This window comes from Temnothorax nylanderi, unplaced genomic scaffold (genome assembly GCF_030848795.1).
Source record: "Temnothorax nylanderi isolate EJ_2023f unplaced genomic scaffold, tnyl_v1.0 TNYL_tig0026_pilon, whole genome shotgun sequence".
NCBI classification, from domain to species: Eukaryota; Metazoa; Arthropoda; class Insecta; order Hymenoptera; family Formicidae; genus Temnothorax; species Temnothorax nylanderi.
In genome coordinates this window covers 155,208-172,930 of record NW_027249088.1, presented here as the reverse complement: position 1 = coordinate 172,930, position 17,723 = coordinate 155,208, and the positions used below count along the sequence as shown (strand labels likewise).

Genomic DNA, 17,723 nt, shown 5'->3' with positions numbered 1-17,723 from the left:
CAAAGATCAGAGCGTATCGTTATACGGAACCAGGGAATGCATGTAATTTCTGCCGCTTATTTGTAATTACTGCTGTTCACATTCCCGGCACACCCGGTATAAAACATTAAAAAAACGTCGCGTCACGCGATCCACCTCGTTATATCATCAGCCGCGATGCGCATGCATATCACGATGCACATTCTCTCGTATCGCCGCATCTTCCCTTCTCGCGCGCGCACAATGGACCCCCCGCCCCGGATTTTTTCCTTTTTTGAATCTCTCGCTCGTAATCGCGATCGAGCGAGATGATACGATCCGCAGCCGCCACAGGGTCGCTCCAATACGGCCCTGTTATCAGACTCTCGATAGCGCGGCGACGGAGAGCCCCGAAGAGAGTGTGCTGCACCTGGGAGGACTGCACATGTAACCTGCATCCGCGATGCCAGAGCTCGCTAATCTGGCAACGTTGTGTAGGAGCCGGTCTTACGGGCGTAGCTGCGATTTTCGGGCCCGAAAGCGAAGTCTCCGGAGTCTCGCCAGTCTCTTCGAGATCGTTTATCCTCCGACCGTCGCGTCGCATCTTCGTAAGGAAGAAAAATGTCGTAACGCTCCAGACACCGTGACGCGCGGAAACTTTAACGGAATCGGAGCCTTCTCCGGACTCCGGAAAGTGGTTGCTTTCAGTCGCCGTGTTCCGTTGTCGTACGTTCCTGATTTTCTCTCACCTGTTACCTGTCCCGTACCCTCTCCCCTTCCTCACTCACCTGCCATGTGTGATCCTCTGTTACTCGTCCGCTTCGCGCCGTAGTTTCTCCTGTGCTCTTTGGTTCCCTACTTTTATTTGTTGTTCTCATTCTCCCTCTCTCTTTCTTCCACCATCGGTTCCCTCCGCGTTTCTCTCTCCCTCCTTCTTTCTCTTTCTTCGGGGGCTGACTCACTCTCTCGATCAGGTAAACGTAAACCTGGCGCTGGCTGGCCGCCACTTCATGTCCGATTCCTGAATCAGTCGCGCAGGCACCAGCGAGTCGAACGCTTCTCTCGCGTTGCTCTCTCGATCGATTCCTCGACAGTCACGATCCTCATCGCTGATCCTGCAGTAGTCCAGAAACTACGAGAAGATCCTCGTGGACCTTGATCATTCGGAGCACTTTGTTAGCCACTCAGCAGGTATTTACCAGAGTCAGACTTTAGAAAGTTCGATCTTTTATCGCGAGCTCTTACTTGTTCGAAAATATTTCAATATTTAAACAAGCGACGTCTAAATATTCCTAAACCCTCTAAATATTTACTTCACGCTTTCCTAATCGAACATTTCTTTCTCATGTCCACATGTCTGTCGATGTGTCAAATTTTCTCGAAGTTACTAACCTTCTTTCTATAAATATTTATTAAACGAATATTTATATTTATCGATAGCTTCGCGATCATTTTGTTGCACGTTTTGCTACGGAGATTTTGTATTTTGCAAATCTTTTTCTCATAACGAGATCACGTTATGCGACACGTTACGAAACACGACATGTAAAATATTCCACGTACAGGGAAGTGTGTGGGCTAAACGATTGACATTCCTTACGTTACATATGCGATGATGTAAATCGCAGTTCCGCCTTTGCTGACTTTACTCGGCCTTCGAAATCGCGAACGAACCGTTGTCAACCGCGCGGATTTTTTTCCGGCGGCGAAACGTGGCTCGCTTGCGGTAAAGTGCGACGTGTTTAAGTAATACATTTCGAGAAGTGGGACGAGTATACGGTGATAATTGTCAAGCTATAAGAACCGGGCAAGTCAACTTTTTTTTGACGGTAGATTGGTAGATTTACTACTTAGTGCTTGGCGAAGCACTGTCCCGTCGAGTGAAACAAGATTAACTGGCACATCCTGGTAATCCGTAAAATAAGAGGAACGACGTGGATCCACCGGTTTTAATCTTGCAAATAAAGCTGGAAGAGAGGAGAATCGAAATCTGATTTCTTGGAAACACACGCGATTTCTGAAGTTAATATATCTCTTACTTTTTAGAAAGAAAATTAAATAATTTGATAATTCTTCAGTATTTAGCTAATTAAAGAGAAAGTTAATTATCAGACTTTCTTCCACGCACAGTTATATCTAAAAGTTTTATTAGGTTGGATATTTAATTGTTTAAACTATTATGTCGGAAGTATTGGAACGTATCGTCTAAAACTTCTGCGATATTTTCTTTTCTTGTTATTAATATCTACTAATTTGAAAATTGTCGAACTTGCCTGGTTCTCATTGTATTCAGTAATTACAGTATTAGAAATTTCGAACAATATCGAAAATGGTTCGCGTTTCGCGTGATTACGCCGCCCTGATTAGGAAACCGCGTCACGCTTGATAAAATCTAACTGTGGCGAGATCATTAAGCAGCGAGAAGGCGTATTGATAATAATCCCGCGCGAAACTCCGCATGTACAACGCGGATACATACATGTGCATAAATTCGGTGGCTAGTAGTCGATAATAAAGTCGACCACATGAAACTTGGATTCCGCATATATCTGAGAAATATGCATACATTTCATGTATTTCTGACCGTGATCTCAGAATAGAAATCCTGGAAATTCTAAAAAAAGCCCGAACACAAAAATAGGTTCTAAAAAGTCGAGATATATGAATCCTTTAGAATTAAAATTTTCGAGCTCTGTCTCTCAATACGCGATGCAATAGCATTTCTGAAGATGAAAATGTAAATTTTTTATCTGTCAGTTTGCAAAAATTATATAACAACCGGAAATAAATATCGGAGTACGATGTATGTAGGGAAGAGTGGGCACCCTTGAACCACGGATTGTTCACCCAGCAAGAGGTGTCAGAAAAGTTACCACAGGGATAACTGGCTTGTGGCGGCCAAGCGTTCATAGCGACGTCGCTTTTTGATCCTTCGATGTCGGCTCTTCCTATCATTGCGAAGCAGAATTCGCCAAGCGTCGGATTGTTCACCCGCCAACAGGGAACGTGAGCTGGGAATCCGTTTTTTCAAATCACATTAAAAATGGTTTTTAATGTTCGGGGAGCTTGCTATCGCTATCGCGCTATTGGCTCCTCGAACGAAGTTCGTAGCGTTTGCGTTTATAGCGTTAATAGCGTCTCCCCGAAAGCACCCGTAATGTGAAAGGTAGAGTACCCTGTGACACGTAGTCTATTAACTCTTCTCTCTACAAAAAGGAAAAACCAAGACTGTGCTAAAGAACCAATTTATCAATAATCGTGTCATATTTGTTTCATCAGATGACCTAAGAAATTGAAAACTGAAAACAAAGTCCTATAACCTCACTTTTTGTCGTAACCTAGCAGAGATCAACGAATATTGCCTTACAGCGACTCGATTACATGTGATCTGTAACTAAAGGGTGAAAAAAAAGAGAAAATGAAAGTGTGGATATGATTATCGATGGAAATTATTTCATTTTATAAGAAAATTTGGGCACTAACATTTACTATTCCGCGATCGAAACACACTACGGAAACTCGCGCTGTCACGTAGGTAGGACCTAGTTCTGTAAGCGTGGCACAGAGGACGATCCCATCAACCTGCGTCACATAGGGATCCTTTAATGAGGGATGGGACAAAGCCGCCATGGGAGCGGAAGTGACGGCAGGCATTACGCGTCATTTTTGAATAAAACAAAACAACTGTATCGAAAATATGTCTACATAAATTCAATTCTAATTGAGGAATTATTTCAATTAAATTGAAGTAAATAAATAAAACTTATTTAAATGAAATAAATTCCGTAAATTAAGAAATTAAGTAAATAGTAACAAACAATAAATACTGATAAATTTAATTTATCACAAAAAGTTAATAAATGCAGTAAATAATGCAATAAATAATTTTTTGGATAAATTTAAGAGTTTTTATATAAATTTAGCAAATTTGTAAATTCAATAAATGAAAAAACAGAACAATTTTGAAAATCATTTTTATACTAAAAATGTGTTGACGCGATAGTCTGAGCTTATATTTATCAATATTAGTTAATTTGATGATTTATAGTTGAGGTTATGTATTCTCTATATATATTCTCATTTCAGTATTAAATGATAATATAAAATCACATTCAATTTTAATGAAATTGGATTTATTAAGTACAATGCTTACACTTTTATTTTTTCTCTTCCTCACTTTATCAGTTATGACACATTATGTACAGTTATACTGTGGTTATATGTCATAAATTGACATATACTATACACTATCTTTACTAAAATATACTCAAAGCGGAAATATTCCATTAATGGCGGACGACCAATCCGCATCCTGCAGCCTCGGTGTCCTATCCCTCATTAAAGGATCCCTAGCGTCACATTGGACCCCACTGAACATCGATATTATTTATCGTAAATATTTCAGATACAGAACAATTAAACGTTTTTGTGCGCACGTTGGTATTGAACCTAGATCCCGACGAACGTCTTATGAATTTTTTTTTAACTGTAGAATCCCTAGAAATCCATATTACATATCAAAAAGTTATGACAAGTAAAAATTTACTTTGCAAGGCTCCAATTACATATCTGCCTTTAACTAAAGTATATATGCTTATTTCGGCATAATTTTTTGATGGAAATTATATGTTTTGAAAACGAAAGTTTTCATACCCACCGTCACTATTTTGCAGAACGTTAATACAGAAAACTCGCACTGTCACATTGGACCCCCCCTCCCGTGGCTCAAGGAAGCCCACTCTCCCCTATATTTGAAAAATATTCGCCACACGTTTATTCGCTCCATTCTCGATTTCTTCGCGGAATCACGATGTCTTTCTCTGCACCCTCTGTTCATTCTCGATCCGACCGGGCGTAAACAAGATCATAAAATCCCAGTAGATCGCGTTATTCTCCTTACTTTAAGGCTCGCGTGCGCCTTCTTGATCCCCGTAGACACTCGACGTCGTAAAATTTTCGATTTCGGATATCTGTATGTACTATTATTCGTTTTTCAAGAAATCAGTGACATCGACGTAGATTTACGGGGAAGTTTGTTGACAAAGGAGATATGCCTCCCCATCGTATCTTTTCTCTTTCTTCTTGGTAGAATTTTATTATGTTATTTTCTATTGTCGTTTCTTTTATGGAATCTTCAAATGTTATGTAAATATGAGAATATACGGATTGTAGATTTTATTAATTATAGTATCTATATATACAATATTTTAAAATGTAAAGATCAAAAAGATATTTTTAAAAGATTTACAAACGTGTCGAACTCCATTTTAAAATCCACGAACGGTAGAATACCTTTAAATCTTAGAATCCGGCGATCATAAAAAACTTAACATTTATAAATTTCACTCGCAAACTCTCATTCACTCTGCAATCTTCAAGACTCACACAGAGCTTTACATCCATCGACTTCAAAGTTTTCAGCTCTTTTTCTTTCATTTTATTTTATCTTTGCTTAGTTCAATTTTAATAAATGTAGGCTTCTGATTTAGTAACCTACATTTATTAAAATTGAATGCACTCATTGAATGCTTCGCTCACTGAATGCTGATCACGACTACGAATGCACGTCACTGCTTTCTTTTCAGAAAAAAGAACTATCCTATTCTTTCTCACTTTGATTTTTTATATAGCTGTAAGAAACTCGGGGGCTCTCTCTTCTAATCGCTCCGCTAAAGTGCGTGCACGTGTAACATTAAATGCTGCTAGTTTCATAAATCTGTCACTGCTTTCTTTCTAGAAAGAATTATGGTGTCCTCTTTCTCAATTCTTTAGCTCAATTCCAACAAACTCCTCAGGCTCTCTCATTTAATCGACTCGTCTAATGACTCTAATCAGTACAAACGTGCACGTCACCGCTTTCTTCAGAGAAAAGAACGCGTGCAATCCCAAAATCCAGAATTCGCGAATTCTACAAGCTGCAGCATCAGAGATTCTAGAATTTCGCTTTAATTAAGCTGTACAATACTGTATTCCTACACATAAAATTCCGCAACTCTCAGTTCTCTCTCACGTCACGCTTTGACGCTTCATTTCAGTTCTAAACAAAGTTCAGGCTGTAATCGCTAACTCACTAACCGTTCTAAACGGCGCGTCACTGCTTTCTTAATTCCCAGACAAGGGAGCCATGGAGTCGTGGCTGAGCGACGTACAACGCGTGCGGATCCCGCGGCCCAAGTTCGGCAGCGGCAATTCCGTGCGGCGGTCGAACTCGTCCGTGCAGCATTCGGCGCGCCCGGAGATGCACACCCATCGGCAAGGTCAGGACGTGGCCAAGGCCACCGAGGAGCTACGCCAGGCGCTCCAGGACAAGCTCTGACCGACTCCACGGCCGTTATAGGGTTCCGGCGAGGGCGCGGAAACTTACTTCACGTACCTTCCTCGCCATCCTCGTGCTTGCCTACACCACGAAGAGGACCCTGCCCGACGACGGGCGATCTCGAATCGTCGTTGAATTTTCTATCGTTGCAATGAGCGTTTTCTTAAGTTTTCTCCGTGGAATTTTAAAAGAGTTTTCTGTTGTATACTTTGACGATATTTATCAGTTTAAAAATATTTGTTTGAAATGCTTGTGAAAGCGATCTTTAGATATTGAACATTATTTTGGTTTGCAAATTAGAATAAGTTAAATTTAAGAGTTAAGCCAATTAGAATAAAACTGCGCTAAATCTAGATTAAAACATTTTTACTTATCTTTCATGACATTTTTTAATTAGCTTAAAAATTATTTTGATAGTTTACAAAATTAGATGACTTTAAAGATAAATTCTTACTTTGAATTAAATTAATTAAGGTAAAACTGCGCTAAATTTGGATTAAAACATTTTTACTTATCTTTTATAACATTTTTTAATTCTCTTTAAAATTATTTTGATAGTTTACAAAATTAGATTACTTTAAAGATAAATTCTTGCTTTGAATACCTTAAATTTGGATTAAGATACCTCTTATGAAATTCTATAATTCTTTGATAATAAATTTAATACCTCAATTTAATATTTAATAATTATAGAATGCAATTAAGATTTTCTCAAAGAAAGAAAATAGTAAAAGTCCGATGTAGACTTAAGAAAACGTTCGATGAAACAACGGAAATCGGATTGGATAGTTCGATCGTTGTTCCGTCGTCGAGCGGGGCTCTACAAAAGGATCTGCCACGGAGATACTATCATTTCGCATATCTCTGGCGAGTTGGTCGGTCATGCGGAAGAGTGAGTTCGGAACGGGCGGCAGTCGTCGACTGCGAAGATCGGGACGAGGATACAACGTCGGCAACGCGGCTCGAAAAAGCGGAACCGTTCTCCTCGTTCCTCCCTACGCTTCCGATCGATCGCAATCGTCGGGTGCAATTAGTCGAGAGGCGATTTGGCACGGCGCGGCGTCCCCGCCGGGTGTGACTTATGACGAGGATCTACGGAAGGAGTGTTCACGAACGGAATTCACGAGGCCCTAAGAGCCTCGTGGCGTTAAGGACGAAGTAATTATCACGCGGCTTTCGACTGCCCTCGCAGACGAATCTCAAAACGCTGAATCCGCAGCGGCATGCGTCGTTGAAAAGCAAGGTCGATTTCGACCGTGCGTTTTTAATTAGCTTGTAATTAATGTAAGCAATCTTGTACGCAGTGATGCAAAGTATTCCTATTAAGAAAGCATAATCTTAAATATATTCTGTCATTAGGTATAAGTAATCATTAAGACGAGAGTCTTGCTTAATCATACTTTCATATGGTTTAATCGGGCAGCGCGTCATCTTATTTATAATAAATTATTATTATATCACGTTATTATCAATTTGTATTGTATCATCTCGATATCTGTCATTGGTTACATGTAACATATATAAGAAGGTATCATCTAATTCTTTATCAGGTGAATAAAATAAAGACGAGTCTCGAAAGAGAGCGAGAGTGCTAGTAAATCAACGATCCTCATTAATACAGTAATTGAATTAGATAAGTCAGATTAACCCTAATCCCTCCAACGTTTTTTCCGCCATTTAATCAACGAGATTTTGATTGTTTGCCGTTTCGAGAGTAAATGAGCTAGGGCTCTGAAATTTCTACCTGATGTTCCCTACTATAACAACTTTTTTTAGGGGTGGGGATTATCCCATGGCCGTTGGTTTTCCGGAACAAACGACTGGAACAAACGTCGTCAGAAACGTGGGACACGAAAGTGCACGGTTGGAGGGATTAGGGTTAAATATCCTTTCCTGCTTTTAATAGTGCCAATAACTGGCTTTCCGCGCCACGAAAAGAAATATATTCTTGTAATCGATATGTAAGTCGCTTTTAGGCCACCTTAGGCGAGTGACTAATAGCAGAACTTCATTAATGGAAACGAGCGGCCTTAATTAGTCGATTCTAATGAGACGGCGCCTTCTGCTCTCCTCCCTTCCTCTCGTTCCATTTTGTGAACGACCGCGATTTCTAGGTAAATAACGTAATGCGCAGTTGCATCGGATGGCCGAAGAGCTTCCAAGCGAAGTTTCGGCAATGAAAATTGCGGTTGAGGTATATGTATTTGACAGGACGACGAAAATTCCCCAACGCCAGATAAATTATACGAAGGATTTGTCGTGTCGAATTATCGTGTAGATTTGCATTACGGATTAATTATAGATTCGGAGTCAGAATTATTAATTTATTTAACGTTACATTAATTTAATAAATTAATGAAGGGATTTACATCGGAGTAAAATTTAATACAGTGGAAGCGACGTATTCGCGAATTCCTCTTTGTGCAATGTATTCTAATCATGGTTGAACAATTTCAGTGTTTACATTCTGACCATTTCCATTTAACGTTAACGTTAAATGTAACATTCGGATATCATGTGAAATACTAATCTAATTAAGATGTCGCGTAATTAGAATTTAGAATGTCGAGATAGATATATCGGCGTAAAATATGATGAAAAATGTGTTTTTTTCGCAGTAAAAAATCATGTCGCTTTCAGTTTTTAATATCGCTATCTAAAATCACAGTCTAAATGAGATATTGCATACTCAGAATATCGATTGGCCGTATCGGCGTAAAATACGGTGAAAAAATGTGTTTTTTTCGCAGCAAGAAGTCACTTTCAGTTTTTTTAATTTCTCTACTCTAAAATCACAATCTTATTGAGATAACGCATAACTACATAGAATTTAGAATATCAAGTAGCCATGTCGGCATAAAATACGGTGAAAGTCGCGTCGCTTTCAATTTTTGATTTCTCTACCTTAAAATCATAATATTTTTTTAAGCCAGTACTTGGCAAAACTTCTGGATCCGCTGCTCTCGAATGGTAAATTGCGCTCGTGCGCTCGCGCGCGCGTGAGCAGGCGGATAGGCTCGTTTTAATCCGCCGCGCGCCGTTATTACGAGAACAATCTGCAAGGGATTTTCGAGTAGAACGACTATCGCGATATCGATCGCGACGAGGGATATGAACAGCGAGCGAGACGAACGGCGAGACCGTGAAACACGCGGCTCCTACGTTCCTTTTACTGCTGTTTGCTCCCCCGTCCGCTTATCGAGAATCCCTCATTGAGTTCTACTCGTTCTTCCCGCAATAAGACGAGCACGGGTGCATTATGAGGGAAAAGAAAGACGGCAAGCGACAATCAAACTGCGTCGAGATCGACCGCGGAATATACGGGGTGTCCTATCTATCCGATCTCTATAAATTCTCGAATTCAAAATTGATATTTTTTTTTCACCGAACAACAGAATTTCCGATAAATTATAGGAATTATTCTAAAAATTATAAACAAATTATATTACATAAGAGGATTAACTCGTAGTTTAATTTCGTTTTCGTTCGTCATACTCTGATAAATTAGAAATTGAAAAGCTTGGAGATTTTTGTTACCGAAGAGCATCTGACGTTGGCAAAAGGAATTTCTCTTTTTTTTTTATTGTTTCTACTAAGGAATGATTTACTCTACTTAATAATTTTATATTCTTGTGATCTAATAATTCACGGATAAATTGTAGTTTACTATGTCAGGAACACCCTGTATATTAAACTACATCGTAATTAACTCCGTGATGCGATTTTTCGACGGAGTTCCCGATAACGATTTATAATTTCCCACCGGCACGTTGATTAACCCTTTGAGGCCGTTTTTGCTCACAGTTGCTCGTTCTATCCCGAGAGATCTTTTAGTTCCTCCTCGAAAGCCGCATTTCATCGAATGCTGTCTCGATATGACGGCTTCTTATGAAACTTCGCAGTCCAACACTGAAGCTATTTACACAAATTGTACACGTGTATAATAAATATGAATAGATTTTTATATATTTGTCGATTAATGGATTTATCGTAATTGATTGCAAACTCCAAAATTAAAAAAATTCTCGGACAAGCCATTAATTGTTGGGGCCTTATAATAAGGCAATTATATAATTTACTAAAATTATATATTGTCCTCACAGTAATGATTGGACCGCGTTCGGATAAATATAGACATATATCGGCAAATATGAATCCTGAGGATGACGTCTCCGCGTGCAATTGGATAACGACCTCGTACAAGGTATTACAGCTCGTCGCTATTATCTTAATTATATCGGGTCGACCTTGGCATTGGCTCCCGATATTCTTTTCGAACGCGGTCGCGATCCCATACTGCAACGTATTCTCTCGATTATCTCAATTGCACATCACCTCTGCTCTCGCGTGTGGAGCGCTTGCACTTATTCTCCTTCTGCCTGCACGACGGTATATAAAGTATAAAGTCGAGAATCGCGGAGGCTAATGAGGAGATAAATTTCCGAGAGTATTTTTTTTCTCGTGTACATGAAAGGGAAGTAGATTGCGCGAATCAATCTTCTAAACAAGTATTTAGTTATCATCCGATCTAAAATAAGAACAAAACTTGTTTATGTTATTGATATTGAATAACTCGATAAAATAAAATTTGTATTAATAACATTCTCCTTATTTTATTTATATGTGCTGAGGAAGATGGTAAGAAGTACGAAGTCATTCTCCGATTCTCAAAATAATCCAAGCTTAATAAATAAAATCAGTTAACGAGATTGAACTTACCATGATACATTGTTTAAAATTGATGTTAATATTAAGAATCGTTAAATCTACAATAGCTGTTGGATCGTGAAATTCTTCGAACATCTCGAGAAGGGAATTCCGATAATTGTTATTTCCTTCCTATCGCGGCTCTATTCGAGTGTTTCTGACTGTTTCAAGCAGAGCAAATGTATAGTTATGATGTCTCCCATAAAATCGCGGTTTCCTCATCATCCCGTTCTACGCACCTGCCCTCGAGAAGGCAATCCGGACGTTTTTTTTTATTCACCGTCGGACGTCGGCGTAATAGTCGGTAGAAGTCGTTATTCTCTCTCAGGGAGAACGAAACGATCGTAGGCACTTTTCAGGCGAAACTATCTCACGTCAGTAACGTCGATAACACTGTGGCTGCCCGAGCTGCTCTTTCCGTTCGTTTCGTACCAGCACCTGCTCGCATACCCCGATCATCTATCGCGTTCTTCTACCTGAGCGATCTCATTGTACCGTCCCGTCGCGAATTCGCTATAATTCTGTAGAGATCTTCTCCATTCCCCTCCCAGTTGCATGTCATCGTTGAGAACAACGCGCTGAGATCCAACGAATCTCGACCTTCGTAAGACGCACCGAGCTTTTCGTGACATTCTTTGCATTCCTCGAGGAGTATTTAAAGCAACGACCTTCTTAAGATTTCAAAGAGTTGCTCAAAAATACTAAGAGAAAAGACAAAGCGATAATATCTGACGTTCACTTTTAAAGGGTAACGTTTAAGAGCTAAACTTCCGGAACTTTTTTCATTTCATTAGAATTTCCGAAAGATAATATGGTTTTATTTCCGTTTCTTTTCTCGGTTCTATCTTTTATGTAGAATTTCCTGGACAACGTTGATATCCGTGGACGAATATCGGATATCTCATCTGACGCATTTATTCCGCGTTAAAAACTGCGCTTATTTATTTATTCCTGCCGTCGTAGAATGAAGTATAATTGAAATCGCCGAGACAAGATGTGAAAAAAAAAACGCGAAACTTTCGCGCGACGAGCTTAAATTGTTGCCACCTTTTGTATGGATTACTACAATGGTCTATCTATAACGACTATTATATAGTTATACGCGATTAAATGGATTGGTAAATCTACCACTTTGAACCTACGCCTATAATAACATTACGTCGATATCGGGGCGCGATCATGCGACTGTCTCTCGGGGGGTTCATCGCGCAAAGTTCGCAGCTGCATCAGCTTAACGCAAAGCAAGCGCAAAACACGAATTATATTGACCTTTATAAAATCTCCACTTAAATAGATCGTTTGAACAAAAATAGGACTCGAGAAGTGTAAACACTGAAAACGCGATCTATAAATAAGAATAAATTGACAGGGAGGAAACTAATACGTGAGAAAATTTATTATCGCAATCGATATCACTTATTACTATTATATTGTTCTCTTTCTCTGTCGCGATTACAATGAATATTTAATTTTTATAACTTGTCGAATAACAACGCATTTGTAAAGATCGATAGATTCCTCTCGGAGACGCGTTGCATATTTACGAGCGATGCGAATTACTGCGATAATCCGGCGTCACCCGATCTCGTTGCCGCAAATGCGCACTCGCGGCAATGACGTATCATTATCCGGTTAATATCGCGATTATATATACGTTTACATACAAGAGATTACGCGAGTCATAGAACGTGTTGGCGCGGAGCGCAAAAATGATTTAGAAGATAGGCTTTATTACGCTCATGTTTGCGGTTTCGATTTTCGATGATTGTACGTTGCTAGATAACGAAAGGCGCAATTGTGCAAACATGAATGTGATATATGTGTAGAGAATATCACGCAATATCCTTTAGCGATAAATTTTTAATTTATAAAGTCGACTTTCGAATCTTTTTCATTATAGAAAGGATTTTGTTAGATGCACTTTTTTTATTTTTATTCTAAAAATTCGCTCTGCAGTGACGCAGTATATATGTTGCAAATAACTGTACGCGAGTAACCGGCATGCACAAATTAAACGCTGAAATTAACACGCGACGTGGCACGAGCGCGTTATATGCGAATTTAAATGAGGCCGCGCCTGGCAAAAATACGATTTCGCACGTACTTCCGTTTAACTACTCGTTTGCAAGGATTAGAGAAATAAAACGGTAGATATTACAAATCAAGTAAGGAAAATATAATACAATATAGATCTGATATGAATATAAATCAATACACTGAGAAAAAGAAAGCTGTTGCTTCAATTAAAGTGCTATCACGGGGTGCCAAAAACATAAATAGTTTAGTCAATTGTATTATTATTAAACCCAATATCTGGATTATTAAATCAGTAATTAAATTATTGGTTTAATAATTCAGATATTGGGTCTAATAATAATCAATAATTAAATTATTGGTTTAATAATCCAGATATTGGGTCTAATAATAATACAATTGAATAAACTACTTATTTTTTTGGCACCCCGTGATAGCATTTTAATTGAAGCAACAGCTTTTTTTTCTCAGTATAGAATGATTAAAATTATAATATTTAATAATAATTAATTTAGTGCTAAATTAGAACATAAATAATAAGTAATAAATGAGGAATGATATAAATTATTAATAGATCAACTTTTATACACAATAATATCTTATACATATCAACTGAATGTTCTTGTAAAAAAATATGTGTGTATAATTAAATGGAATATTATGTGTTTAAAATCCAGTCAGATTTTTTGAGTCGACATTTTTTAATGCACGATGTAACATTTTAGTGGGATTTGCATGAAGTGAGGGGCGTTTAAGATTTACCTGTTGCCTGCAACACGCGATACTTGACTCTACCTGTTCTGTAAACACCAATCTACGTTTGTGTAATTATTCCTGTAACGGGATCAACTTGCAACGTGCATTAATTACGTCGGACGCAAATTACCGTAAGGCGAAAAATTACTAAAACTTTTCCCCGAGAGACTGTCACACGATCGCTTATCTAATTCTATAAGAGGATCGCCTATCCTAGAATGATATGATGCGCTTTAAAAGGTATCTAATTCGTCTTCCTTGTCCTATTCTACGATAAAGCTATTACAGTAAATCTATCTTCAAATAAAAAATTTCATTAAAAATCCGATCGCCTTGTAAAACAATAGTACTCAAATATCTTGTCAAATTCTCAATCTAAATATCAAATAACAAACATACAAAAGTTTACATTTGAAGAATGCGTAAAACAATTTTATTTTGTTACGTGAGAACAACAATAACATATTATCAAAAACTGAATTATTTTGATAAATTTTTAAATTTAAAAATGTAATTTTAATATATAATATAAATTAAAGAGTTACAATCCGCGTACTCGACTAAAATCTCTCAATCTTGAAGTAATATCTTCTTCGTCGAACTCGCGTATCGGTATATTATCGCGTTTCACTTTGTAGTAAAAATCATTTTATTTAAATCTACCTACATCAAAGGAATTGCGCTGCACGTCAGCGGATTCTTTCACTTTCAAATGCGATCAGAGTTTTTCAATGGCATTGAAGAGAATATATAGAGGGTGGTCTCAAAGTGCCATGTCCGATGATCAAATTTGTGCTGGTCGACTCACCAAATTGTCTGGGTGCAGATGATGGCCGTAATCCCTGGGGTTACCTCGCGAGCCGCCTGGCGAACTGTGTCTGCGACCCCGTCCGTTCTCGATCTCGTCATCGTAATCCTGGAAAAAAGGACATAACCGTGTCTCATCCCGATTGATCGCGAGAAAGCTTTCAATTTCAATATCTTATTTTCTTTTTTTTTTACGACGATATCGATGACACAAATTTTCAGCGGGGATAAAAAATCGCGATATCCGGCTTTAGCGGCTTTCTTAGGTGTATCCCTTCGAACCCTTTCACCCATACGGTGATCCTGTCGTAATTTTGCTCAGAAAAAACAGCGGTTTTTTGTTATGCTTAGTAATTTGTATAAATAACGTTTTTAAGATGAAGCTAGAATGTTTGAAAATTAAAATTCAAATTGAACCAAATTGCGAAGAGAGTTTGAGCTATCAGTACTACATTACTTTCTAAAAAATCCACGCGACGTACAGTCTCCTAATTATTCCTATTCTTTAAACCGGTTGCGGATCCGATGTTTAAAGAATAGGAACATCCGTTTTCGGATACTTAAGGGGATCCTATAGCGAAGGCCGAACTTCCTCGATGTCGATAATGTCAACATTTCTAATCCTGTTTTCTATGTTATATATCTATATCTGTCCTTGTCTAACGAGAGGCATCTGTCCTTGTTCGATTGCTGCGCCAATACTGCTTATCCTATCAACCTGCATGTGCCTTTGCATTAATAAAGCTGCGTTAGTGAAAATCTTTTTTTCTAGGCTTTGAATCTTAGTTCTATTTGCACGATATTTTTCCTACATGTTGTCCCTAGTGCAATTGGGTATCATTTTGTATATATAAACTGCAGTATTTTTGTTTAAGCAAATATTGTCGTCAGGTGACAGCTGTATGTGCCCAAATTTTTAATTTTTTTTCGTTTCTGATATGAAATCGTGTGTCCTGCACTAGATTTTTGTGCGTACTTTAATTCTGTACAAGAATTTTGCAATTCTATAAAGCCAATTTAAAGATTTCTTTTAATTAAGAAATGTCGGTAACTGCTGCCACTATAGAATCCCCTTAAAGAGTGGGAATCTCTATCTGATTTCGACTTCAGCGAGTCTAATCGAAAGGCTCGCTGCATCGCGAAGGATCACCGCGGCGCGACGGTTCGAAAAGGATACTCCCGCAGTACCTGATTGTCGCACTCGTCATCATTGGAGAGGGCGAGGTCGGAGGTCGTCACTTGGTGCTGCTGCGCCCTCCTGCAGCCCACTCTGCAATTGGCAAAATTTCCATTTCAGAACCACCCACCCCCGCACCGCGACCGCTCTTATCAAATCGCGCGCACGCCTCGTCTTATTAGCCCTATCGGTGTCATCGGGACGATTCGTCGTCGGACGTAGGATCGTCCCGATCGGAAACAAAGGGGAGGTGATCAAGCGGAAGTACACGACGTTCGCGAGATTTGCGAATTTTGCGAGCCGATTTGACAATTGCGAGCGCCGAAGGCTGACGCAGCTAATTTCGAAAGGCGCCTTCTCTTTGATTTGACGCCCTTGACTCGAGAAGATATAATCCGAAAATGGTTTCATCACACACACCAACCTACCCTTCGTCTCTAATATATATCCTGTAGTACATTCTAATCTCTAATGAAAGCAAATACTACAGCAGACGATACTTCGGTAAAATGAATTCATCAAAATTCAATAAGCGCAGCTTCAGGGATCGTGCAGTTCTATTTCCGGAATATCGGATATAATTCACTATTCGCAACAGAATTACGATCTGAGTGATCTGTCTTAATGAAATGTATCACTAAAATACGGAATATTTCTTAAGCATTGTCTGATATTTTAGGAGTTTGATTTTTTCACAACTAAAGTTGATTTTTGAAGTCATTTTATGAAGGAAAGTTCACAAGAAAAAATCAAATTCCTGAAATATTGGATAGTACTTAGGAAGCACCCTGTATATTTATCCAGTTATACTTAAATGTATTCAAATAGACGTCCAGGTTCATGCGGACATACGCGGAAATAGAACTACGTGATCGGACGGCTCGAGAAGCGAGAGAGTTTCCGATCGGGTGATCGGAATCGCTCGATGACTCGCTGGATGACGAGCGTTTATTCGCTTTCGAGGTGGCTCAGGCTGCACGAGATGAGAAACTGCACGAAACGGATTCTCACCCGGAAAAGTTGGAAAGCAGTATGGAGCACATGAAGGTTACGAGGCACCGATTACACAGGCAAGTTTCTATAGCTGCGATTAATATAGTTCGCTTCTGGATCGCGTCATCGTCGGTATAGATATACGTCGTCACACTGCGGACGTTCGAGACGAGTAATTTCAGATCGCAGGTGGCATCGATAGGAAGAATTTCTCCTTGTTCGCAATCAATTTTTCCTTAATCACCATCATTATCTCCGCAGACTGCCAATTTTCATTCTCACGCCACTTGAGTTTCCTGTTTTACGAATGCGTAATCTTTCTCGATAAAAAAAATGTGTTTTCTTATATAACAAATTAATTAATGTTTTCTAAACTAATTAATATTTGCATCAATCGTTCTAAAGCAAGAAGCGATTTGTTGAATTGCGCATTAACCAAATTCGCGAGACGAGCACGTTTAATCGGGAGATTAATCTAATTCTCTAATTTCCACGAGGAAAGCGTAAAATCATAAAATAGGTCACTTATTTTTAGAGCTAGGATTAGCGACGAAATACGTCCGCGGTTTTTATTTATTTTTGCGGATGAGACCGCGCGAAAGCACGTTAGTTGGCGAAAGAGAGGGACTCGCGGGAGCTCGGTTTCGCGACGAACATTTCGTTACCGAAGCGATTACGGTACTGGCGACTGCCAAAGCTCATTTGTTTCATTCTGTTACCCGGGATACGACCTAGTGTGTAAGAAAGTACGTCGGTGTGAACATTTCAAGGGCTCTCTCGTCGTTGCCCTCGGCTCCGTTTAAAACTGCACCGCGGAGATCGTTTCTACAGAAACTACGGGAGTCCGCGTTAAGAATGCGCCGCACGATAAGCTTGAAAATAATATCAGCGCGATTAAATAGCACGGCTTAATAAACGCATATATGCAATATGCTTTAATAAATAATTTTTTTTATGTGCTTTTGTTGTAATCTA

The 17,723-nt window shown here is 39.0% G+C and overlaps 1 protein-coding gene and 1 long non-coding RNA gene across 4 annotated transcripts in view; one reads left to right on the top strand and one right to left on the bottom strand.

Moving 5' to 3' along the window:
* LOC139769949 (uncharacterized) overlaps positions 1 to 17,723 on the top strand; it is a 190,732-nt gene that overhangs the window by 60,770 nt on the left and 112,239 nt on the right. The gene's annotated exons all lie outside the window — the stretch shown is intronic.
* Dysc (whirlin protein dyschronic) overlaps positions 1 to 17,723 on the bottom strand; it is an 83,188-nt gene that overhangs the window by 18,021 nt on the left and 47,444 nt on the right. For all 3 annotated transcript variants that reach the window (XM_071701476.1, XM_071701475.1, XM_071701473.1), the window contains 2 exons: positions 15,767 to 15,848; positions 14,580 to 14,687 (listed from right to left, as the gene is read on the bottom strand). In XM_071701476.1, the coding sequence (XP_071557577.1) occupies positions 14,580 to 14,687; positions 15,767 to 15,848 (190 nt within the window). The remainder of the gene's footprint in view (positions 1 to 14,579; positions 14,688 to 15,766; positions 15,849 to 17,723) is intronic.